At 34.5% G+C, this 27,690-nt stretch overlaps 1 protein-coding gene across 1 annotated transcript in view; it reads left to right on the forward strand.

Annotated features, from left to right (window-relative positions):
• Positions 1-27,690, forward strand: part of LOC135204371 (synapse-associated protein 1-like) — a gene marked incomplete in the record, with an annotated part of 313,294 nt that extends 285,604 nt beyond the window's left edge. The window contains 4 exon segments of the mRNA XM_064234595.1: positions 10,211-10,350; positions 11,567-11,697; positions 14,074-14,220; positions 24,301-27,690. Of these exon segments, the coding sequence (XP_064090665.1) occupies positions 10,211-10,350; positions 11,567-11,697; positions 14,074-14,220; positions 24,301-24,446 (564 nt within the window).

Genomic DNA, 27,690 nt, shown 5'->3' on the forward strand with positions numbered 1-27,690 from the left:
TGTTTCCCGAGACTTTTCAGGCGACGGTTTTATGAGCGCTATCACGGAAGGTCTCGGCTATGTTGCTTTTACATGGTCTGTTAGACATTTAGCCGGCCAGATAGAAATGGCAGACAAATATAGGAGTCTTATGCTTCCGTGTTCCTTTTTCCCTCTCTCTTTTTTTTTTTTTTTGCCTAACTTTATCTGCACTTTCATTTTATGATATTTATTATATGATAGTGTCAATTTGATTTTATCTATTTTAATTCTTGTAAAATCGTAAGTGGGTCGCGCTGTGAACCCTATTTGGAAATATTTTGTACGCCTGCTGTTGCCTCAGAATGGCGTTTTCTGCAGTTTCCAAAACTTAAATGACAGAACTTTCATCTGACAACGGAGCTCTGCCTCGCCATTATAGTTTCATGCGTGTAAGACTTTCATTATAATCCGGAGTTAGGTGTATTTACAAAAACGGTTAATTGCTAAAAAAAAAATAATAATAACTCGATTAAAAAGAACGTAATTTGTGTTTGGGAATGCGCATAATGTTGGCCCAATAAATGCACGAGTCAAATTGAACTTTCGTGAGAACAAGCAACATGTTTTTAGCTTTAAAAAATCTCCTGGTTTGTAGCTGGGAAACAAACAATTTATTTTAGAGGAGCTCCGACCCAGCATAATGGGTGTTAGTTATATATTTAGAGCTTTTAATATTTCAGTTGCTCCTATTTCCTCATTTTTCATACATTCCTAATGGGATTGAGATATTAGCAATTTTTGGCAAGTAGAATATTTTCCCCCACTGGAATTATTCCAATATTTTTTGTAATGTCCACAACTAATTATCTTTTAATTTTTTTTTTAGTTTGGAAGGATATTCGTTTAGAAAATTAAACTTAAAATTTTAAGAAAGAAAAGAGAAAAATATAAAAAAGAAAAGAGAGATTGGTATGAAGCGATAATGATTGAAACTATTTCGAGTGGAGGCAAAAAGGAGCCTCGCTTTCTTTCAGAACCCAGCTCAGGATTCTGTTTCTTCAAAGAGGAAAAATGAACTGGAGATAAATCATTAAAGATATGGCTTTGATTCTTTCCTTTACGATAAGAACTAGGCTGTTTATATGTAGAATTGAACTGTCTGCTTCTGTCTGTAGAGTCTCATCCTGGCAACTCTCTCTCTCTCTCTCTCTCTCTGAAAATATAGAATTGCTATTAAGCACTTAGTGAAAGGCATATTTCAGGAACGCATTTGAACACAAATATTAGGTCGTGATGTATATGGCTCTTTGTCAAGACTACATGGTCACCCTCCAAGTCTTTTCAGTTCAAATGGAACCTTGTAATTAAGAAAGATTTATGTCCCTGAGTAGGATTAGATTAGCCGTTTGTGCGAGTGACTTTCGACCAGAGCTGGGATTTGAATGGAGAATGTTCTGGGAGAAAGAGCTTGCGACGTCAAATATTCATCGTTCTTCCTTTGGCAATGACCCCGTTGCTCTTGTAAACGAAACCTGCTCATAGGCGAGAGACCAAGACTGTCAAAATTCCTTAGATCTAATTGGCCACCCGTCGGGTCAAACCAGTCTCAAACGTTTACTTTTTCAAGTTCGTCGATGCATAAATTTTCGTGGTTTGTGTTCGCTGAACACAATTGAATGAAAGAAATTTCCCATTTAACATGCGAAATAAAATCTTGGGATTTTAGAAGTAACCCTCTAAGTGTGATTATCTACATATACCATGCTAGAACAGTATGAACAACGATTCCATTAATGGTGTGCTGATTTTCTTTTTTGACAGTATGTTCCAGAACAGCCGTTTGGATTTTTTTTGCGAACTTTATAATGTTCCTTTTAAACTGTCGATGCAACTCAATTTGAAATGAACGAAATGCAACGAAACGAGCATTATGACAGTATTAAGGTATTGGATTCAACCATCAGCAATGTTTTAATTACCAGAAATTCCATAGGAACTCGATACTTAATTTTGAATTCTTTAGAAATTAGAAATTGTGACATTGTATCGGATACAGCTATATCAAGTAGCTCTTTAATTACCTGAAATTCCGTAGCAGTTCTTTCAGTATTTCGGAATTCTTTAGAAATTTTATACGAATAACGTAGAAATTCCAAACAACCCCGTATTATTGAAATCCTGTAGAAACGCGGCTGTGTCGCACAAGATTCCAGAGTCAATGTTTCCCCGGTGATTAAGAGAAGGCGAAGGTAATAATAAGGTAATAATAAGACATGCCTCGGAACGTCATGAGATCTTTTTCAAGCACTTCCATTACATGAGAAGCCAGGCTGATGCAAGAAGGAATAATGGAGAGAGAGAGAGAGAGAGAGAGAGAGAGAGAGAGAGAGAGAGAGAGAGAGAGAGAAATGTAAGCCATTTCGCTGAATGATTTGTAATCCTCGACGGATTAAGAACTTCTGGAGTTATTTCTTTAAAAAGCAATGCTTTCGACGTCTTTCAATTCGTGAAGATCTAGTGACGGCTGTGATTTATCAAAGGTCTCCTGAATCCCCCGAGTGATTTGAAAGTCTGGTGAAGCTCTCGCATTAGTGAAGGTTTGCGACGCCTCTCAATGAACGAAATTCACGTTGAATTAGTGGATGTCTTGTGATGCTTTTTAGTCTAATATTAAACGTTGGAGCATCCTTTGAGTTATAAATAGTTTTATGACACCATTGATTTATCGAATATTCTCTGTCGTCTCTTGATGTCGTTGAATGTTTAAAGGCCTTAAGAAGCTTAATGAATTATTGAAGGTTTTGAGACCCTTTGAATCATTGGAGGTCCCTTTGATCTTATAAGTTCTTATTACAGACTTTTTTTACAGCTTTTATTTATTATAAAAACTATGGTCTGAATGATTAAATATTCTGATTCAGTATCTTCCGACTCCGTTGATAATTACAGGTCGCTTTTGATGTACTTAGTCTTTGTAATCCTTTGAATGATAAAAGATCTCGTGTGATTTTGATCAGAAATGAGTATCATTTCAAACTTGGTCCCGAATCTGGTTTTATATGAAGTGTTTTCTTATGTAATCCTATGAAAACCGGGAAGAGTTTCTGTAACCCTAAAGGTGCGTCCACACGGTCGAACAGTGTCCGACGGACAAACATTATTACCAATTAACAATTGTTTGCCAGTCTTTGCCTTGTGAGCAGAGTAAAAAAAGGAGTGTTATACAAGTTCATCTGGTACCACTGTTTGTTGCCAGATCTACTTCCACCGTTTCAACGCTTATGACGTCATCCTGCTTCGCCTATGATATGGTAACAGTGTTTGTCCGTCGGACATTGTTCGACCGTGTGGACGCACCTTCAGGTAACACAAGAAAAGAAGTTTTTTCAGCCGTTCGGAGAAACAAAGTTTAACATGGCCTCGTAAAATAAAGAAAAAAAAAAGTAGGAAACTTGTAGAAAGCTCATTTCCTTTCAATTGCGTTGAAAGGCTTTAAGTTATATAACAGAGGGAAGGGCCAGCCCAGCCGTGGCTGCCGAAGTTTCCCTAGGAGAATATAAAGGGTCAAAGATAGACCTTTAAGCGGAAGGAAGGAAGGAATGATCTAGGGCACCCCGTGCAAGATGTAGCGGGGAGTCGGTAGCAGTATCTCCTATGGGCGAGATCGATATCCTCTGGGAGTTGTAGGTACCATACACACCAACCCAAAAGAAATGTTGGCCCTGTGGTACGTGTCTCGCAAAGAAAAGAGGAAAGTGAATATGTATACATTTTTTCTTAAACATGTTTGTCCTTTTAGTCTTCTTATTTTTTATTATTATCCTCTGTTCCCATTTTTTTAAGACTTAAGTGTCGTTGGTGTTGATATATTAGGGATGGCATTTCACACACACACACACACACATATATATATATATATATATATATATGTGTGTGTGTGTGTGTGTGTTTATATACATATATTGAGGTTTTCCCTCCTTAGAGAGGCTAGTTCGAGAGGGTGTTGCCAATCCCTTTAACTGCTACCCATCACAGTTAAATATCCCCCCCCCCCCCCCCTCTTACTGGGATGCGAACTTGGTGTACTCGCTGGTGAGGAGTTCATTGACCACTGAACGACGGGAATCAGTGTGTGTACATGAGCATGGTTAAATGTCTTCCCGTAAGCTGTCACTTCAACACGCAGTGAAAGTTTGTTTATATATACATGTCTTTGGCAACGAATGTGCTTAGTACGCGTGTATGTGTAAACCCTCTTGACGAATTCGTGGAAAGTTTATGCGACCAGTCTCTCTTGTATTCCTTCCCCTCTTCCTCTTTTTTCTTGTTCTGTATTTTCTCTTCCTCATTCTCAGCCTTCCTTTCCATTTTCCTTTTTCGCTTTTTAGTCCAGTTCTCCGCACTCACCTTCTTTCTGCATTTCCCCCTCTTCTGTCTTTTATAATTCTCAATTTCTAGCTTTCCCCCTCTTAACAACATTTTCTTTTCTTTCTTCCCTCCTTCCCATCTTCCTCCAATTTCGCCTTCGTCAATCTGTAATCTCATGTTCCCTGTGTATTTCCCCCCTTATTACCCTCCCTCTTTCATCGGTCTACATTCCCCCCACCCCTTCCCACTGTTCTTCCGCACCCTCTATTTTCGATGTCCCTTCACATTCGTCTGGGGTTCCCAGACGCATTGGCCTGGGGTAACACGTCCTTGGAGTCAGCAGCGCATTTTGTGAATAGAATATAGATGGTCAGCATTGCGTAACACAAAGCCCCACCACCACTACCACCGCCAGCCTGCGGAGCTTTGCTGCCAAGTATTAATTCCACCCACGCCCAGCAAGCAGCCTTGGGTTAGGGAAATAGGTCCTGGCGCCTTTGGGGCGATCGAAGATATGATTTTGGGGGCGAGACAAGGACTAGATTGCAGCTTTTTATGGAGTATGTTGCTTGTCTCTTGGACTTCTTTCAGTGTATTGTACTTTACGGGTGAGCGCAGACTCGCTCGCGCGCAGTGTAATCATGAAAAATTGTAGCGATTATGGGCAGCTTTTGTGCTTCATGAATAGATGCTTAGTACTTCAACAGAATATGTAATTGGCAATCAAACTTGAAAGGGAAGACAGATCATTTTTACTCATTTTTCCCTCCTTATTAAAACTGTGGAAATAAATCAATTCTTCGAGGAGAGGAGGAGAAATCGGCATGCCTTTGGCAGTGGGATGTTAATGACGTTTCCCGGAACGGAAAAGATGAAAGGGTTACATTTCAAGCATACGGTCTGGTTTTGATGATTCTCTTATTATTACTTTTTTCTCGCCGTATACTATTGACTTTTCTTCTGCTTTTCTGATCATACCTTTCTTATCCCCAGACTTCATTAACTGTCGAAACCTTGTCGATTTTATGTTAGATATTGATTTATTTGCAGTAATTGATAATCCCGAGTCTCTTTGGAAATGTATGATTTCATGAATATTGCACAGCAGTTGACCATCACTGTGGTGAAGGCTTTTGTCAGTATTACTGCAATATTCTCAGATCTGCGTGAAGTTTGAGTAGTAAGGTTCCCCGTGGAGCCCTAGGTTGCAACATTTTCTTTAATTTTTTCTTGCTTGTCACTTTTCAACGTTTTGTCACCTCAGAGGCTTGGGGCATCTCGGATTCAGTGGATTACGTTACAAATATAAATTCCTGTTGCTTTCGGAGAAATTTCGAAGTGACAGTAATTGTGCCAGAAAAGGGAAAGGACAGAGGGTGAAAAGCAGCAGATTTGTGTCAGCAGAAACTAAGGTATCATGGAAACTGGGTATGAATAAATGCATATTCGCCGTCACATGCATATAGTACATAGCACTTTTTAGTCCAGTCTGCAGTTGGATGGCTGCTGCTTGGGAAAACTGCTTGGGAAAACGCCACACACAAGGACCCCCTTAACTAGAAAATGTTTGTACACTTACACACACACGGATATATACATAGATATGTATGTATATGTGTGTACTCACATGGAAGCATTACTCACATGGAAGCAATGGTATTAGTCAAGCAAACAGGATACCGCAATGTTGACCTAAACATACAAATAATAAAACATTTGTAGACAACTCATTTACGTTGTTTTACCGAGTAGAATGAGTTGTCTGCAAATGTTTGATTATTTGTATGTTTAGATAACATTGTGATATCCTATTTCCTTGATTAATACCATTGCTTTCATGTGAGTACAAAATTAATAGAAATGCCCGATGCAATATATATGCTAATACATATTAATTTTCAAACGAGGAAACTTGGCTCCCATGATTAGCAGTCTTCTCATACATAACTGCCAAATAATTAGAAAGCAAGGGAAATAAATTGTCGCCAACCGTGATTAAAAGCAGTGTAATGAATTAGAACTGATGGAAGGTTTGCTTCCCTCATATAATAATTCGAGAATTACCACTTGCCTTATTAACAATTCATGAGCGCTGAAACATTTTGAGCCTGATCGATTTCCTTTGGATAATTTTCCGATTTTTCGGTGGTGGTCATTGCATAAATGGGTCATAAACCATCTATCTATCTATAGGTACAGGAGAGAAAGAGACAGTGAAAGGAACTGGGGCGCCGAGAATTCCACTTTTAACAACGAAGTGTTGTCCTTTCATTATTCCATATTTACTTTGTCCATTGCCGCACACCAAAAACACATTTGCCAAGCCATTCGGAATGTATCTTTGGTGTAAGAGGTGGTGTCGCTGTAGTCATGAATTTATGGTATGGCAGCTTGGATTGTATATTTGATTAGTAATATTGGGAGTCGTAGAAATTGGATTGCGTACTAAATTGTGAATAGAGGCCAAATTTATTATTATATTTTATGTTTCATTACAGTCACAATATTAAAAAGACCCTTCAGGCCATCCTGCGTTCAGTTGAATGACCATTTTTTTTCAAGTTAAAAAAAACGGTTGGATAATAGTAATGTACATATTTCATCGTAGTTCAATTAATGCTTTGTATCCTCTCTCTCTCTCTCTCTCTCTCTCTCTCTCTCTCTCTCATCTCTCTCTTTCCTCTCTCGGCTTCTCTCTCTCTTCTCTCTCTCTTGGCTTTAATGGGTAAGCTTGCTAAATGTTTTGTGTTTCTCGTGAAGCATGTTTTGCCTATCAGGTATTTTCAAGTTTCCGTATAATGTGAGAGAGAGAGAGAGAGAGAGAGAGAGAGAGAGAGAGAGAGAGAGAGAGAGAGAGCCGTTAGTTATCATATCTCTACTCTCTTCAGTTGCTTTGAAAGTCAAAAGCATAAATGACAAAATTTACGTCAGTCAAATTCAAATTTCAATATTTATTCCAATCGCCCTGAAGTCATTTTTGTCCTGTAATGCGACTTGACCCTCTCACTAGCGAGTTCTGCATCTTCCATGAAATACATCATGTAGTTCTCATACATTTTTATATCATACTCGAACCGAAGTTATGATTGTAGTTTAGAAATCCTGGTACGTTATCTAGACGATGAATATACGCCCATCCTATGAAAACTTTCACAATTTTCCTGTTGATTGTTTTCGTAGCCTGGTTAATTAAGAAGATAGAGCGTATACGATGACAATGGTTTTTGTTCCTCCGAATCATATGTAGCTCTAGATATTGCTTTCTGAATGCGTGTGCGCCATTGTGGAGTGTTTTCTAGAAGCAAGACTCTTTGTTCTCTCGGTTCTTGTCTGTCATCCTTTGCTCGTGTTCACGCGTATGTTGCTGCGTCCTTGCAATGGCAATGTCGGCAATGTCAGGTTTCTGAGGGAGAGAGTGGATAGGCCAATGGGAAATGAAAAGTCTCTCTCTCTCTCCCATCCATCCTTAATGTATAATATATATATATATATATATATATATATATATATATATATATATATATATATATATATATATATATATATATAATATATGAAATATAAAACACCGTATCGTGCTTCTCAGTTATCAATAGAAGGATAGAAGGATCCACAGTAATAATCGTGTTTATCAAAGCTTCATAAATATTTCTACAAATATATTTCTTCTTGATAAAGAAGAGTATTACCATGGCTCAATATATATATATATATATATATATATATATATATAATATATATATATATATATATATATATATATATATAATTAGCAGTGTATATATTATTCAGAACTAGCAACAGGTGATCTTAAAACGGTGGTAGCTTCTGTTCCGTAAATAAAGAATTTAAATTAACGTTCTTCAGTATCCCCTTTTTTATATCAGATGATGCATTTATTTAAATCTTTATCATTAAAAAATCCTAGTTTTGTGTCTGATGAATACCTGGACTCCAATAAAATGAGTTTCTAGAGAAAACCTTTGCAAACCTGTGTGCTCTTGTAGTGTCTGTGGCTTTCTGTCGTCTGTCTTTTCATGTGGACCATTTAAAAGTCCTTTCGATGTCCTTCAACCCGGTAAAAGGATTTCCTTTCGTTTCATGCAAAACTACAGATATCCATTTTGGCTTCATATTTACATTATGAAAATGAATAGTATTACATAACACACCAAAGGTAGTAGAAGATTTGGATTTTACGAAAGCACATTTTATGCAAATCTCTCTGCAATTCAGCTAACTTTTATCTCTTTATCCACAAGATGTTTAACTTTATACAACAAAGAACTTTGTATGTAAATCCCCATATAAATGAATAATGGGTTTATTTAGTAATAATAATGTCGAAAATGCCCATTGCGAAAAGCATTTACCACAGTATAGCGTTGCTGATAGGGTAAAGGGAGTCAATGAAGATTAAATTGTGAAAGTGTTGATGAAAGCGGCTGAGCTCTGGACAGAGAGGTATTTGAATATAGATTGAACATCAGAATTTTTCATGTTGTCATCGGAACCAAGTCATGGAGAACCTTGTCTATGGCGTTGCCGAGAAATTACATTATCATTGTGTGGTAAAATATTTTGAATGACCTTGTCGTGGAGAGAGAGAGAGAGAGAGAGAGAGAGAGAGAGAGAGAGAGAGAGAGAGAGAGAGAGAGAGAGAGAGAGAGAGAGACGTACATTAATTAGTCGTATTTAGAATATCCTATGAATGTCTGAATAGTTCCGTCGTCCATATTGAGTGAGCATTACTGCATCATGACCTCCTTGTTTTTAATCGAGATACTTTTTTTGAAACAGCACTGGTCACGTTCCCTCTCTCTCTCTCTCTCTCTCTCTCTCTCTCTCTCTCTCTCTCTCTCTCTCTCTCTCTCTCTCTCTCTCACCTCACGTCTTGCTGTGACCCACTGAAGCTAATCGATCAATGAGTACAATTCACAGCTTAAGAAATAGAAAGTACGAGCCTTGAACTGTGGTCCTATCGTCGGTGAGGCTAGTGTGATACTACCGAGTCAAAGGAGAGAGAGAGAGAGAGAGAGAGAGAGAGAGAGAGAGAGAGAGAGAGAGAGAGAGAGAGAGAGTGGCAGGCAGGTTTTAAGTCAGCCAATTAACGTAACTTTGTGGTTCTTTCAGTCCTGGCTGATGAGCTATTGCAATTAAAGTCTTTGTGTGATCTACTAATGTTCCAAAGGCTCCTTGTTATTTCCAACATCAAAGTCTTTATCTTCAGTCATATTTTGTTGTTTTGGAATTTATTGATGAACGTGGTCGAATGTCAGTTAAATTATTTTTGGGTGAAGTAAGTATTGTGACGCAGTTTGGTTGGTGATTGCATTTGTGACTTGTGCTTCTCCTTAAAACGATATTTTTATTAATGGCTAGTACGTTATTCTTGAACTTTTTACAAAGATGACAGATTTTTTTCCTTTTCTTGAACGTAGATTTATACATTGAATTAAAGAACTACGTTCAGTTAGCTATTGATTTTTTTATTTCACTATAACCATTCATTTAACTATTGTATCAAATTAGTAGCAGTCACTAATGTTAGATTCATCATGTTTTTCCAACCCATGGCTTACTAGTAGCTACAGTGTACAGTATATCAGTGTCACATCTTGATGTAGTTTGCTGTCCAAATACTCTTCATTTTCATTGCATGTGATGATGAATTATTTACATGAATGATTCTATTACTGATAACATCGTTATTTCTTTAAGAAACATTTTTTAAAGAGAGCTAAGGTCCTTTAAGAACAGAAAGTACTCTGCTGTTAAACACAAACTTAGTATAGTTTTATTACATTTTCTTTGTAATTTATATTCTACCACTGACTGTACTATTAAACACCCTGGTATTATTGTCTAATTTCCCTTGCAGGACCGTCGCAACTTCGTTCGCAGTCCGCCAACTGGAGTGAGCTTTGAATTCGACTTGGAAGCTTTCCTACCAGTAGCCCAGGCCACCCTCGCAGCCGATCCTAACTTGGAGAAGATGCGATTTGAACTTGTACCAAAGACGTAAGCTAACTATATGCACAGTAATAGAAACATTAAAGACAATGTAAACAATTTGTAATATTCAGTAACTATAAGTTGTGTGGAAGTCCTTCAATGTAGTCATGAAATTATTCTGGAGCCATCAATTAAGATGTAATACCACAATTAAGTGAAGCTAGTGTAAAATGTTACAATGTGCCAGATCCATGTTCATTTTGTCATTAAGGGATATGGAGAGGCTAATGTAGTGGCCAAAACTCCAGTTACAATTAATATGACCAGAACAAACGATAGCCATCTTTCATCATCTTAAATAGTAAATGGAATAAAAAATTTGAAAGCAACATATTATTTTAGCATAGAAACTTGATGAATAATCCACATGACCCAATCCCTGTATGCAGAGAAAGCAAGTCAGTATTATTCATTGAATATATTGTAGTATGTATTTATAATCTTTAACTACCAGAAATATATAATTTTCTAAATAAATTACAGTAAATAAATTTTTTTTAAATTTTCATAATAATTTCAGGACAGATGTTTTGAACTATATAGTTATTATTTTGGCACTGTAGTTATGAAACTAGTAGTGGATTGGGAAATAAAGTCCCTGCATTCTAACTTTTATTTTTAATAACTGAATTCAGTTCCAGCATACAAATAAATTTATGAGGTATAACGGATGTTAAGCAATATCTTGCTTAAGTGTGGTGGTAATTTCTCTGTGATTACATATCAATATGTAACCCATATGAAAAACTAAGAATAGTCTTATGAGTGTATGCACTATATTATAAAACAGGTTTTGATGTGGAAAATCCAATGTTAGGAAGCTGCTGCGAGTCCTCAAAGGAGCTACACTCTCAAGGTGGCCCCAGGGCTCCATAAGACAGACAAACCAATTACAAAGAATTCTCTTATAGTTGGTCTTGGCCAGAATAGTGCTTGTTGACACAGTAATATAATATAAAGGACTCAGGACAGGAGGGCTCTCTCCTGTCCTACAACGACTAATGGGGGGAGGGGGGGGACCATGAGAGTGTAACTCCTTTGAGGATGAACAGTGGCTACGCTATCAGAAATTTTATAAACACTTTTTACACTTTCACTTCGTAGTGATGCAAGAAACGCAGTACATGTTCTAAATAAATCAACTTGTGCTGTTTTAACAACTAGATATGCTATATTATAACAACTAGATGTGAGATATTTGTGAATTTTTTTGTTTTTCTAGCATCAATGAAGAGGCATTCTGGAGGAATTACTTCTACCGAGTTGGTCTCATCAGGCAGAGTACCGAGCTCTCATCCTTGGAGAGGGAAGGCGTTGACGCCTCTAGCAAATCAGCTGCTGATGGCGATAAAGGTAACTTTATTTGAGTAGATTTTAATAACTTCATTTGTGTAAGCTGTGAAAATTATAACTTCATTTCAGTGGATTCTGATAAAGGTAATTTTATTATGGATACAATTTGTTGGAATAACTTTTTTGTCTTTCAAGGGGATAGTAAAAGTAACTTAACTGGGTTTGAGTATTATAGATGTAATTTAATAAGCTTCATTAAGTTCATTTAGAGGAATTCTGATATGGTAAATAGAGTGCATTTTGAAGAAGATGACCACATGTGTGAATTATTTAAAGGTAAATTCTTTCTACCAAATTTTGTTGAAGGTATCTTCAAGTTAATCTTGATTTTAAGCAGGACAGGAACATTACTCTCCATAATAAACTCAGATCTGTATCATAGGTAATAATGCCTGGATTGTGTCAGAAGTAGTCTCTTATAATTATACAGTAACTAGGAAACAGCAGAAACTTCAAGGCCCAGGGAACTGCAAGCTGTAATATGAGAAATTTATGTAGTGTAATAAACATAAAGTGACCTGTTGTTTACTGACTACAGCTGTAAATATGGCAGCTATTATCTATAGATTTTAAGGAATTAGGTACTGTAATTGTTATTGCTTCATGGTATAGTTGAAGGTTTGCAGTTATATGGTTGCTGGTCCAGATACTATCCAAGGCCACTTTTGGGTCACATAGTTATAAGTACATTGACTATTTATAATGGAGAGAGGGCAGTCAAAAGTATCACCATTTTATTCAGCTGGACTTCATGACAAAGCACTCAAATTTGAGTTATACTGTATGGGTATTATTTGCATTAGAAAGTAATTTGCACAATGAAGTATTTTAGGCTGACCACTGAGTCAGTTTTTTGACTCTTAGGAATAGTTTGAAGGATTTGCTTTTTAATCAGTGGCGAAGTTGGACAGCTTGGTAGGAAAAATGGGTGGAAAAGGTTGAAAAATAAACCGTAGAAAGTAACACAGGTGTGGATGAGGGTGCTTGCAAATAAACCTTTATGCACATAGGGTACAGTATTACTATAGCATGAAACAAACCTAAATAGATGAAGTCATGAAAACTACTCATCTTCCTTAGTTTACCATGTATTCCTCTTTGAGCATGAAAGCTTTGTCACTCAGGGATAATGTCTACCCTTTATTTACAATCTGGAACCAGAGTTCACTAGTGTTCATCATCGTTCAGTAAGAAGTCCTTCAGTATGTTGTCATGCTCGATTCATGGCAATATACTAATTTCAATCATCACAATAAAAGTATGATAACTTGTGAAGTGCTGCTGTACAACATAATTCTTGGAATTTATTATTCTTGTATTGATTTAGTTGTAAAACAATCTTCTTATAAATGTTTTATATCAGGTTTCTTTTATGGTAGACAGGAAATTAGTTTATCCACTCCTCTCTCTCTATTTTTTTTTGGCCGAAATGCTCCTCAGATTTAGTACTGTGCAAACCCAAAATGTTTTTAAGTGTTTTTTTTTTTTTTTTTTTTTTTTTTAATAAATAAATAAATCTATGGAAAGTTGGCAGTTATTCAGTGAACATAACATTTGACTTTTTGAATATACAGTAATTATGTTACTTTTTAATTCGTTATTTGACTGCTCCCTGAAGGAAATTCCTGTATAGATAGCAAAAAACTTTACCTTTGTGATTGTGTATGCACCCTTGCAGGAAGCTTGCCATCATGATTTTGTAGAAGTAAATAATCCATGTGACACTGCCTTTTCTCAACTATACAGATGTCAGCCACTATTGAAATGAAAAAGTCAGTTTACAGCAAGTTTACTGCAGAAAATTATTCATCTTTTGAGACCATGAACACCTAACACTTCTTGTATTTGAGGCACATCATTAATATGTGACACTGCCTGAAGATGAACTTAGCCACTATTATTGGTCCTTAGAAAAGAAATGAGAATTAGTGCTTTTGGAATGACTCCTCTCTAACATCTCGTATTAATTTGTTTATGAGTGAAGTTAAATTTTCAGTGTTTCATTAATTAGTGGAGTTGGACCGTCACTTTGGTTACAGTGCTAAATCTTGCATTTCCCATTTAAAAGTTTTTCAAACTGTATCAAGAAAAATATAGCATCTGACTTTTATAAAGGTTCTTTTACAAAAGTTGAAGCATTATCTTTTGCGTCTCCTTATTGGCAAAAGACGTTGGCTGTCTGAAACTTGCAGCCTTGGTAATGTTCAGAAGTTAGAAAGATTATAACTCAATTCAGTGCAATAATGTCCATTAATTCTTGATATCATTATTAAATTGGATGCAATAAAATCTTCTATGAAAACTTACCATTGATGCTGTGATGTTGAGACAATAAGATGTTTATTCATCTTTAATGATGTTTGTGCATTTTTACAGGTACAAAGGGAAAAGATGATGATGTAGAACACCCTGATAGTCCTAGTCATGGAGGAGAGAGCGAGTTTGTCTCAGATTCCTTCCAACCATCATCAAAGGATCTCGAGGAGGTGAAACGAGGGATTTCCAATTTGACAAAACCCTCTGGTAAGTGTTCAGTTGAATTTTTATCAGCTTTGTAAATTATGAGTCAAGGAAACGTTTGTTATTATGTCAGGTAGCAATAAAAAAATTATTGAAACACAAATAATTACTTGGTCAAAACAAGTACTACATAAGCCAAAAGGATTCTCCTCCCACCTGTCTTGGATCCTTGTATATTACTGAGTACTAATCAGATATGTTGAGTTTGAAAAAGGAAGAAGTGTTTTTTTTATTACTACCGTAACTCTTTAATAAAATGGAGTTTTCAAACAATTCCAATTTAACAAAGCTCTCTCCTTTTTTGTATGCAATGAGCCATGTAAATTATTGTTATTAATAATAAATAACTTAAATGAGACAATGGAGTCACCCAAAAGATTTGTTCTTAAGTGAGTGGAAAATTATACAAGTAGAAGCTTAAAGAAGTTTGGCACCATGGAAAAAGAAACTGTAGAGAATTTACTAGTTTGTTTTTAATAATTTTGTTAAGTTGTACCCACAGAAACAATTTATGGATTTTGTCACTTCATCCATATTTAAATGTTCAAATCTGTATGGTGCTCATTGAGTTAAATAAAAGCTAACCCAAAACTCTAACAATGTAGTCTTTGTAAAACTTACATATCTTTTTAACAGTGTAATCACACAAAAATTTGTTTGATGCAGGATGGAAAAAAAAACATAAACACAATTCTTTGATGCACTGTTTCCATTTTATTACTTGAAAATTTCTTTTACAAGTTTCTATTGTGATCATTTTAAACTCTGCCATTATGGCAGCTGAAAGTTAAAAAAAGGTACAGTCATTAAGGAAGTCTGGCATTTTAATGAAAGATTTTCTCGACTCATGTTTTTGTTACTACAGTCTAAATCTCCTGACAGACTAGATGTGAGTTTTCAGATTTATATTTTTAATTTTTAAGTAAAGATTTGCTGTTTGTACTTGTAAATGAAGGAAAAATAATACTGTTGAGACTAATAAATGGAAAACAGGTATGGATTGTGACCGAAATAAAGGCTAAGTGTAAATTATAGATTTATACTATTGATATTCACTCTTGGTACCCATTGAGTTCACATTTTGCTCTTAGTGAGAACTTTTTACCTTAGAATATTTCTCATTAAATAACATTTTGAATTCAAAATCTAATACATAGTGGAACTGTGTTTGAAGTGACATAATTCCACCATCTTACTATTCTGGTCTGTCTTTTATTAGTTCAAAATGATGAAATCACCTGTTTATTGCAAAAAAAGCATAGGCATGTTTATGAATTTTTATTACTTTATACCTCATCACAATACAGCTAGAAGTGCTGTAATATTGTGTAAGGTATTCATTTACTGATGAGCATTATTTGAATTTTGTGTTCAAGCGAGTTGCTGCCTCTATTTACAGATCAGGCAATCTACAGATCTACATGCTTTAACTTTGTTGAAGAAGAAGGTCTGTCCTATTCTAGTCAGACTGGATTCATTAACTATTGACACGAATTTTGCTCCCAAAAAATATTAATAAAGGACCAAGTGTTTTAATGGGCTAGCACGTTTTGAGTTTTTTTTTGTTTTCTGTGCTTAAAAGCTCTCATGTACTATGACCTAAGTTTTAGAAGTAAAGTACTGTAATTTTATATACCATAGTGTCACTGCTTTGAATATTACTGTACCATACCAGATGTGACCAAATCACACCATGTTAATCCTTGAAAATATTGCTAGAAATTTTCAACAAGGATTTCCTTTTAGCATGCCTTTAAAACTGTAAATGGAAGTACAGAAAAATTTATGGCTTCAAGTATTAAATTTTTCAATTACAGTAGGCAATGCTGTTCAGTCTTTAGTGTTGTCTTGTCAGTAAGAGTTACAGTTGGTCCTTTGTTTTGAATAAAAGGATGTAATAAAAATATTATACTAACATGCCCAGGTATTTTTCTTTTAATGGTGACTAGTTGTTTGTCAAAATTGGTAATCTACATTAAGTAAACACCCTCTATTTTATTTCAGGAGTCAGTGAGATATCTAAGATCTGTTAAGATAGCCAATAATACATCATAATTGAGTGTATGCAGCATACCATTTAATCAGGTGTTTTTATATATACAGAATAATCAACAGTTCATTAATAAAGCAACACCTGCAATTAACTGAAAAGTACATGGTTAACATATGCATAGATGATATGAAATAAAATTAAAAGTTCCTGACTACTGATGATAAAAAATAATATTTACTTCTTGACACAGACTACCATATGCCGTCTCTGAAAATTGAGTCCCCTTCCCCTGGTAATAGCTCTTTAAGCTAAGGGACTTTGCTAATTTACTCACAAGTTTATTTTGAATCACAGTTAATTCTTGAGAAATGGAACACATATACTGTATATCATATGTAATAACTGTTTAGAGGGTTTACTTTTGCAGATTGCTGGGGAAAATGCATTTTTCTCATGAATACTACCGTTTACTTTTAACAGAACAATGAATTTATTTGATGATGATTAAAGCAGCACTTTGTTTATTAGGAGATAAACCATTAACATAGACTTACAATAGGTAGATAAAATTGTTTGGAGTCTACATTAGTCATTCCAGGTAATACTGTACTTAGCAAGTTGCTTTAATGTTTGGCTATTTTACAAGCTCAGAAATTAATCGTGATCATAGTTTTCTTAACAAAGGAGTTCCTATACATGTTCACCCTTTCCGTATCCAAAAAAGAAAAGCCATTTCCCTTTATTCAGGGAATACTTTTACTATATTCTGTTCAAGGCTGGAAAAAACTTGCCAGCCTTTATAGTTTCAAAGGCAGCTGTTCAAGGTTGGAAAAAACTTGCCAGCTCTTATAGTTTCAAAGGCAGTATACATCTGAAATATGAAGAAATTTTAATATTAAAGCTTCAAGGGAGCTTATGTAGGAAAACATGAATGTTGGCTTATTAGGTTCACTTAAAGTTAAGGTACATAGTAGATTAGCTTTTGATGACTGCAGTCATTCTTCACTTTTACACTGAAAATAATCCAACAATCAATGACTGGTGCTGTAGGTGTGTGACACTAGGGAAATGATGGCTAGGCTAAGGTATAATCATTTTAAGGATTATTATTGAAAGAAATTGGAACAGATATGATAATTTTTCTGTTGTCCTTTGTCACTCTTTCTCTATGCCCTTTGTTCGTTCCATTGTCATTCTAATAAAATATAAATATACAGCTACACTAGTTTATCTGCTTGATCACAATTGATAAATTAATTTTAACCATTTCAAGTATGATTGCACATTGCTATATACATTTTTGCATCTTCTGAACACATTCCTGTAAGGTGATTGTTGTTCAGCGCAAACCATCCTTGAGGTAGATTATACAGTGATGGAAAAAACATACCTCACCTCACCCATGGAAAAGTTTAAAACATCCATAGCCCCATTGATCCATTAATTTGCTAGGTAGGAAAATTTTGAGATGGAGAATATAGTATAGGAGATTTACAGATTCACAGCAGACTTAGTGCCTTTTCTTACAGATGCTCACAAGCTTTAAAGAGCGGCATGCCAGAGTACTTAATTGTGACAATTTGTGGCCTGCAAACAAATTTTTGAGTGTGCATTAAGGCTGTTTTTCAACACTTTATCTATTCCACTGGAGCAGCTTTCCTTTAGACTAAATGTCTGGATGCTGTTTTCATTTCATCACATATTTTTACCACAAACTGTATTTTTTGGTTGTTACACTTTTCACTGTATCTTGTTGTGCATAATCTTGAAAGCAGTAATTTTAACAGTTTCCATAGTTATAACTGTGTGATCAACACCCATTCTTCACTTTTACACTGAAAATAATCCAACAATAATACCATCCAACTTTACAAATTTCATATTTCTTGAGTATTTGTTTTACTTTATAAATATCTTCAAAGCTTCACAGCTTTTGGTTCTTCTGTTCAAATTCATCCTTTCTTCAACATTTACGTACAACTATCTAGGGGGGTAATGTAAAATTTTAGTTTCTTGTGCCTCTGCTTCGCTTTTAATCATTATTATTAATATTATTACTGTTATTTTAGCTACTTTTCCCTGTCAGAATTGAAATGCTGATAACATAAACTTCCAGGTTACTTTTAATGTTATACATCAACAACAAAAATTATTTTTGCTCAGTATCTCAGTGTATTCCATTCATTAAACTATTCTTACACCACATTTACCTGCAGACTGTATAGAACATGATATAGACTATAGAACATTATGTACATAAATATAATGATGAAAATAAATTTTCTTATTATTCTGAACTGGTGAGCTTTTGCATCTCATTTGTATCTGTTCCTTACTATACCTGTAGCATAAGGGATGCATCAATGATGAATTTTGTATTGTTTTTCGTAAACAGTACCAGAAGAACTCTACATATTTAATTTTTTTTAATAAACACTTTTCATAATCTGAAAATTGATGGATGTGCTGCTTTATCATCGTCAGAAATGTTGGTTGTTACTACTGTTCTCTTGCCTGTATTCTAATATAAAAAATAAAGTGTTGAATTTTCTGCAAAGCCTGTAGTTCAAAAATGTCAGTTGAAACACTACTAATCTGTTTTTCTCTAACCAATATCGCGACCAAGTTATTCCCATAAACAAAGACCTTAACTGTACAGTACTCCGACTTAATAGATTAGCTTGTCTAACACTGTATTTTCTGTATGTTTGTAGGTTAAACTCTAACACTTCCTTTGATGAGGGCTGCTCCGCCTCATGGGGTCAGTATGAGTGACTACTCAGGTGTGCGTGTAGGCAGTGGATGTCACCCTTTGGAGGAGCTCAGTTTTAGGGAAATGACTGAGAGTGTATGTGGCCTTCTTCCCACTGCTCTACTCTAAATTAGTCTTAAAGGATCCAATGGTTATTGTTGTGTTAATAATTATTATATATTAAGGGTTAATCCATCAGGAGCTCCTTAATTCATTACAGTATATGTATAACAATTGATTTGTCATTGAACTGAATCATTGTAAAAGCTATTTTAAATTGCTGATCACACATAATCTCTCAGCAGATTACCTGAACCTGATGCTTTCCTCCACCTTATAGATCCTCTTAGGTGAAGAAGTGTAGGGTTGATAACAGTGTCGTCGTTGTTGTCTCATTTCAGCCAGCCCTCCGCGGTCCTAAGAGTCGAGACTGCTCGCTCGATCCTCCTTTTTGTCCTACTGGCACCTCTTGGTTTTTGTATGCGAGAGAGCAGCATGTAGATGTTTCTTTTTCAAACTATAGATACTTTGATACTTAGTGTTGCATTAGCATGATAGAGGGTGAACATCAATAAGGGCTGTCTTCTTTCTTGTTTTCCATGAAGAAAAATTCAATTGGGCTTTTCATATTCATAAGGGATGCTATAGTTGGTAGGTCATGCTTTTTGTATTCTATAAATTTTACTTCAGAATGAATGAATGGTGAAAAAGGAGTAAGATTTTTATGTATTTAGAAGACTGGTAGTTATATATTTCCCCATATCTCATCAAGTATCTGATACCTTTCTATTAACAAGTACTCGTTAATATAAAGCCAGTAAGATTTTTGATGAGGTGTTTACTTGATAACATTGCATGAAATAGATGGCTTTTGTGTCATTTGTGAGCAGTCTATAATTTATTTTTATTTAGAATCATGCATCTGAATTTTAACTAAGCACTTGCATCTTGCTAAACATTTTATTATCAATACGTACTCAGTAAGTATTAAATTTGTAAGTGTCCTTCAGTTACAAACAAATACTTTATACAAGTGCCCCAGTAAAATGTTTTTTAGCTCCCAGAGACTGACATGGAGTTGCCAAATGCTTACATATTATTATCCCGAATTTAAGATCCATTATTATCCTCCATTGTCAACCCTTTCCCTGACGTAAGTATGTTAAACATAATTCCCAAATAGTGACTTTATGATGCAGGAAGGAACTTTTCTGTGGACAAATGAAGTATAATTTTTTTGTTCACAACCAAAATACTCAGTGAAGTGGTTTATAAGTAGGTTGCTAGGAAGGTGGTGGAAATAATCATATTACTATTCAACTATATATATAGAATGGGTCAAACTTTTAAATGCTTGTATGACATTTCAATAAAATATTATAGTGTATTATGTATTGAAATACATTTCCTTTTTGCTAATCTCCATAGACTGTAAAAGGAGTCATTATTTCTGTCATCAAGAATTGGTTTTAAACTATACATACATTAGATTTTCTGAAAATCACAAGCTAATAGGAATATTTCTATAACTTTAAACAAGTGAAACTTGCAAAAACCCAAGGTTAACTAGATGCATCTGTACTGATTTTAACTCAACTATAAATATAATTTGCTCATTAGTTTTGAGTTCAGATAAGGGCTGATACTTTTAACCCAGAATGATTACTTTCTGAATATTGCACTAATAAACATTGACACATCTCACACTGATGAATATACCTGAAGGTGTATGTTCAACAAGAGTTAAAGGTCTATTTTATATCTAAACATTCTCAGGTCATACGAATTGAAGATGTTCTCATAATGGTAAAATTGTCAAAATCCTCCACTAAAGTATCTTAATCTTCCTGCCTTGTATTTAGCCACTGAATTTCACCCATGATTATGTGATTGGTTACTTCATTATTTAATATATGTTTCACTGCACAGTTATATATTAGAATGATGGCCAAACTGGAACATAGTTTATTGAAGTCTTTTCAAATCCTTAATATTAAATATCATCGGGTCAGTTGTTCCTCCTCTCTACACTTTTTCTGTTTCATGAAAATCTTAGATTACTGCAAATGCTAACCTGTGGCTGGAGGTACAAATAACACACCCTTACTTACACCTCTCATGCTTTTCTAAGAGCACAGTTACAGGTTTGTATGTTTCAGTTTGGTCATCACTAAAGTTACACACAAGCTTCTGTCCTAATTCACCTGTTCCTCACTCTTGGCTCACAGTGCAAGATATTGCTGATTGTAAACTTGGTTACATATTCAGAATGTTAACTTTGCTAGCATATTTTAATGTAATGAATGTAGTTTGTTAGTTTATTCAGAAAAAGTTTTTAAAATTAAGTTAACTGTTTTTACACAAAAAAGACGTAAATGTATATAACTTATATTTTTTACTCTGTATTCAATGCATTCCCCACATTTTAATTTCTTATATACCTTTTGATATATTTTAGACAACTATATAGAAAAATGTACTGTGGGAAATTAATTAACATTTTTAAATATTTGGTATGAAATGAAGTTCAAAGTGTGGGTAGTAGTACTGCTGTTTTACAAAGGTATTGAAAAAGTTGTATTATTTATTTTATCACATTACTTGAGATAGCCAGAAAAAACTAGCAGAAAGGCCTTTTTATATTATTATATTGATTCACTCTTGGTGACTACAAATTTTTTCACAGGCTTTTTTAATTTGATAATTTGTATAAACATGCATTTTTATGTATAAATGTACGGTGTTGCATCTACTGCAGCACCACCCTTTAAAACTAAGATTGTTCACATTGTATTTTTCAGTTTTATTTATAGTAATAAGTAGTATTTGAAGATCTACCAAATGAATAGCAAGGACATGTATTGGAGAATGTTTACTTGACATATGAACCAGTAATAGATGTGATTTCTGAACAAGTTAGAAATCCTTGAGTATACATGAAAAATAAGCAAGCCTTAAGATTGTGAAGCAGGAATTGAGTGTGCACAAAGAGAATAGAACTTTCCTAGATGAAGTAGAAGATAATGATCAGACTACAGTGCTCAGTATAAGTAACCTAATAGTAAATTATGCAAAAAGTTAAGATAAGCTGTAGGCCCCGTTGCTACAAAACCAGTTGGTTCCTAGCCACGTAAAAATATCTAATCCTTCAGGCCAGCCCTAGGAGAACTGTTCATCAGCTTAGTCTGGTAAAACTAAGATATACTTAACTCAAGATTATGACTGGTACTGTTAGGAGAGTCATATGAAAAAGTTTCTGAGAAATTTATCAAGTAGCTAGAAGGCAGTCCAAGACCTCTTAAGATTTAGATGGTTTGGGCTTTTGATGAAAAGCTGAGAGGGAAGGTTTGTCAGAAAAGTTGTAAGTATGGAAATAACAAAATGAACACCAAAACGAAGTCCCAAGAAAGTTCAGGAAAAAGAATGTACATAAAGCTGTACAATAAGTGCTTACCAAGTAGAAAGCACAAAAAAAAAAAAGTGGTGTGACTCCTTTCTGGCCTTATGTAGCCAAGTACAGCAAGGGAAAATTTCTAACTTGAAAATGTTCTTGATGATGGTTATAATGACTGATTTATTTATTTAATACTAAGAAAGGCATGTTGCTAGAAATTTTAATCTAGATATCATCATCAACAACATTGTCAGACTCCCTTAATGAGGATAAATTTGAAATGAGCTTTTTCCATTAGCTGCTCTTTTGTGTGTTACCTGCCTGAATTCCCAATTGGCTTTGACCTTCATTTATGTACTTTTCCAGTTATTTTCTGGGGGTTCCTATTGGTACTTTCATATTTGCTGTTGCTGTTCTGAATAAGTTACTGCTCTGGCCTTTCTCATCATAGTCATAATGATCTCTACCTTTGAGGCCTCAAATTTGTTTCATGGCTGCTCAACACATGTACTTTTATTAATAAAATCTGTCAGTGTTTCAGCATTTCCACTGTAACAAGTTAATGTTTAAAGATTCTTAAACATTAAGCATTATGTTGCATAATTTCTCTACTGCTTCCCCTCCAGGTTTGCTATTCAAAACCTATATATAATTCCCATCACAATATCATAGCGAACTTGTGTATTACTAATAAACACTGGAATCTTTTTCATTGCATTCCAAAGCTTTCCTAAAAAAATCCTGTTTAGCATTTTTGGTGACTCAATTCGTTATCTTTTTGTGTATTCATTCAAATTATAGCTCATTGGTTGCCCTGTCACATTGGATAATTTTGTTTGGTCCAAATGCCATTCCAACAGAATTTATCTTTTCTCTATGACTAATAATATAGTCAATTAATTAATATAATGTAGCCCATTATAAATTTTAGTGGTCATGGAAGAATGCCACTGGAGTATTGCTATTGAGAAATGTTGGTTTATAGTTACATACTGATATTGAGAGCTTACCATATAGTTTATATATTAGTTGTACAGTATGGGCTTTCCTTAGTTTGTTTTTATTGAACTTTCAAAAAAATCTTGCAATTGTGTCTAATGTTGGGACACAGAAAAACGTTTCTTGCTCCAATTATACATTTAAGAAAAAGAGAGTATATACTATTACTACAGGGAATGTTGGAACAAATTTATTGACAAAAATAACTAGGCAAAAGTTTGATGATGTCTGCAAGATCAAGAATAATAGAATTTTGAAAGGATCCTGTATTGCCCTTTTGGAATAAATATTAGAATCATTACAGTTGTTTTAGAAAAAGAAGCTTCAGGGCAGCATTAAGAAAATTATTGTGGCATTATCTTTAAATTCCATTGTTTACTTGCTATTTTTCAAACAAACAAATTATTTCACTTTTTTATGATAATTTCTCAAGAAAAAATGTGTTAGTCAAGATATTTTACTTAATTATATTATAGAATGATAAAGTTTGATTATTTATCCTTATAATACAATGACATAGCTTGCCAACTACTACTATATGTCAGTATTAAAGAAAGTTTTAGGAGTTTATGGAATTCCTTACCTTTGGTTATGCTCCCAATCCAAAATGATCTTGAGGTGTTTTTACCATAACAGTGAGTTGAAAGTTACCTTATCCTTTTAAATTTTATAATCTATTACTGTGATTATCAGTGTTTTTAACATTTATAACAACTTTCCCCAATACATACTGTACTTTGTAGGGTATTTGCAATTCTTTACAAATAAGCTGTGAAAGAAAATTTGATAAGCACCTTTTTTGTGATAGGCCAGATACAGTAAGTAAGATACAGCAGTACTACTCCATAGAGGTCGCATAATTTTTATCTATTGTCACATGTGAGCCTAGAGTGAGGGATTAATGAGCCATTGTCCTTGACGTTACGTTATTTGTTGTTGTGCCAGAGGAGGACTGGGAAAAGGAGCTGCGTGAAGAACTTGGAGATTTGGGCGAATATGAAGTTGTAGGCGGAGCTGGGAAGGACAACGAAAAATGGGAAGAAGAAATTCAAAATATGATTGATGACGAGGACTCAGGAGACCTGCGATAATCAACACCCATGCAAAAATATACCCCACCATACTTATCCCAGTTAATTATATTTAAATCTTATATATTGAAAACATTTTTTTTTATAACTTGCCTTTATTGAACTCAAGGGCATTACAGATGTCTTTTCCAGTTCTGTAATATACCAGTAATTTTCATAATATAAAAACTATTTTTGAATCATACAACTACTGTATTCAAAAATATCCAGTTTGAGAATTATTATGAATCACCATGTACTCAGTCTTATTATTTACAAATGTATAAAATGTGTAGGATTAAGAAAAGGAATAACTTCATATATGGAAACTAGGATTGCCTTGTAATGGTTTAAAATGAGTTCTTTAAGCTATCAGTACATGCTATAAGAATACGATAAATAAAGTTCTGAACAGTCAAGAACAAATTTAGAAAATAGAATACTTTTAACTATGACTGATATATCTTCCATGTAGTTAATAATTGGCCACTTTATTTTTATTTCTTAATAATATAGAGTCCCTATTGGACTCTGCAACTCTGCTAAGTGCTTTGCATTTGGAAATAGTTTCAGAAACCATTATGTTAGCCAAAAAATTATTTTTATGGCTTTTTATTTTGACGGTTTACTTTTGCTGTTGTACAGATGGTAAATGGCCAGTGAGCCCACCAAAAAGTTAAGTAGCCATTGTCTCTCTCCTCTCTCTGGGTTTACATAAGGCACTGATACTCACACAGGACATTTATGACAGTCTGAGTATGGCTGCTTTATTACTACTGGACCTAAAAGCCAGAGAGACAGAGTGTATTCGTGGTGAATGTTTCATAGTATAAAGAATATTGAGAAAATGTACGAATAGAAATAATGAAATGTTATTGTTTGCTAGTAACTAGATAAAGTTTAAACTTGTTGCAGGTTTATGGCACAATATAAAAGAGTTATGTGCATATGAGTTTTCATGAAGCCACACAGCCTATTCTCTTTTCAACAATATTACGTCCACTGTACTAACAGAAAGTGTGCCGTACCCAGAACTCAGAAGAAAATGGAATTGTAATTAAGAGATTTTATGGCTTGTTGAATTTTTACGCTGACACTGCTGCAGAATTTTGTTATGATATAGTTTCCAAAGAATTAGTACAGTACATATTTCCATTCTTATTGATATAGCAGACCTATTTTATTTAATTGGTTATTCTGCCTTACTATGTTGTGGAATGTAAAAAAAATACCAAATAATGTGGCCTTGTCAGATTGCTTTGAAATTCTGATTTATTTATCTTATTTAGAGTAACTGTGTTTCTGCAATGGCAATATTTATTCTAAACCATATCTCTCTTTTAAATGCTATCAAAGGTCGGCAGTGTATTGCAGCTTAGGTAAAGTATCACAGGTAGCTTTTACATCTTTACCTTGCATTTTATGCAATTTGTAGTATTCATTTGCTATTCTGATTCCATGATTCATTTAATGTTTCAGACTCCATATACTTGATAAATGAATTTATATGACCATTGTTATAATACGGTGTATTTTCTGGAGTAGTTTGAGAACCCAGATGTATCATGGGATGTATCAGAGAATTCCAGGTAGTCCCATAGGAATCTCTTAACTGCCAAGTTGAAAATTAGCCACATACGGCAGCAGTAGCAGCAGCTAGGGTCTGCTTTGTATAAAAAGGACTTTTAGAGCTTTCTTATTGGTGGTAAGTTCAAAGGTGGCATTCAACTGAAGCCACAATACATAAAAACAATTTCTTTATGTCAGGGTTGGCCGAAAGGCCTATGTCAGATGAAACTTATTATTATCTTATGTGGTATTGGTCATGTTATCAAGGATATGCATGAAGCAGGAAATTGCTTAATTCAGTGTGCATACATACAGACTTACATACCTACCAATACACTCATATACACTTGCACAAGCACACACACTTCTAAAAGTATTTAGCACTTGGTGAGATGAAGAGACTTAAATACTTGATTAAGAGTTGAAAAAGGTGGTTATGAAGCCATTTTAATTATCATGTTTAATTCTGATTTCATTATAAATGTGTGTGTGGGTTATCATGTTCATAAAGTAGGTTAATATATTTTTTTCAAGTTTAGTTTACCTGTGACCTTTGAATTGTAGTTTTCTTTTTATAACTTTAGCAATTATTTCAGTTTAAAAAATTGTCATAATGTTAAACTGTATATATATATATTGAAAAGTGTATATATACATACATATGCACATACATATACAAATATAATATATACATTATTGTTTATCAAGGATTTTGCATTGATAGTTTTTAATCAAAGGTATTTTCTTGATAAACCACATTAAAAGAGATTAACCGTTTTAACAAATATTTATAATTGGCTCTTTCAGATAGCTTTATTTGACATCACCAACATGTGTGAATGAGATCCTCTGTATACGTGGTGTACGCAGCAAATGTTTTCATCCAGAAAAAATAAAACAAATCCCTTTGAAGGGCTACTGCAGAAGTTATCTTGAGAAAACTTCACTTGTTTGATTAAAAGTGCTCTAACCTAACAGCAAGGGCAAATTTAGTCTTAACACTGGACCAAAGGTCACTCAAGAGGGTTTCAGACTCGGTGATTTTCATCACTCATTATTATGAAAGTTTCTCTCACTTTTTGTTATGATATCAAGGGTTTTGCCTGATATGTGTCGAGGTGTATTGCTTCCTTGGGATTTTGTGGGCACAGATTATATAGAATCTTTGTTACGAAATAAACAACGCCTAAAGCTGAACCCTCTATCGGCTTCTTCAGATATTGTTAGCAGTGATGTTTCAGTAAATCCATAGTCATGAAAGAGAGTACGTTTTCTTCTCAGGATAATGTTATGCTCTGCAGTCTTGTTTTACCTCTAGCAACTCTTAACAATGCATGAATTGCAGAGCAAGGTGTAAACCACTGCAAAGCTCTTACCACTTTTCATCATAATATCCATGGCAAAGTATTTGAAAATAGGCAGTACGTTACCTTGGCAATGGTAAATAAATTGTTATCAAAATTTGAAGAAGCTGAGAGTGACCGCACCTTTGCCAGCATGCTACATCACTTCGTCTGTTGTGTGCTGGTATGTAAGGTGTGCCTCAACGATGTAGCTAGAAGGATGTTGTGTGATGGTTTGTTTGTATGTATGTTTGTTCATTGTTTGGCAGAGGCTTTCTGCCATGTGATGTAGAAATGTTGTCCCTTAAGTATGTTATACTATGGTACCTGTGCCCAGTAAAATGGATTAAGTA

The sequence above is a fragment of the Macrobrachium nipponense genome, chromosome 44 (genome assembly GCF_015104395.2).
Source record: "Macrobrachium nipponense isolate FS-2020 chromosome 44, ASM1510439v2, whole genome shotgun sequence".
NCBI classification, from domain to species: domain Eukaryota; kingdom Metazoa; phylum Arthropoda; class Malacostraca; order Decapoda; family Palaemonidae; genus Macrobrachium; species Macrobrachium nipponense.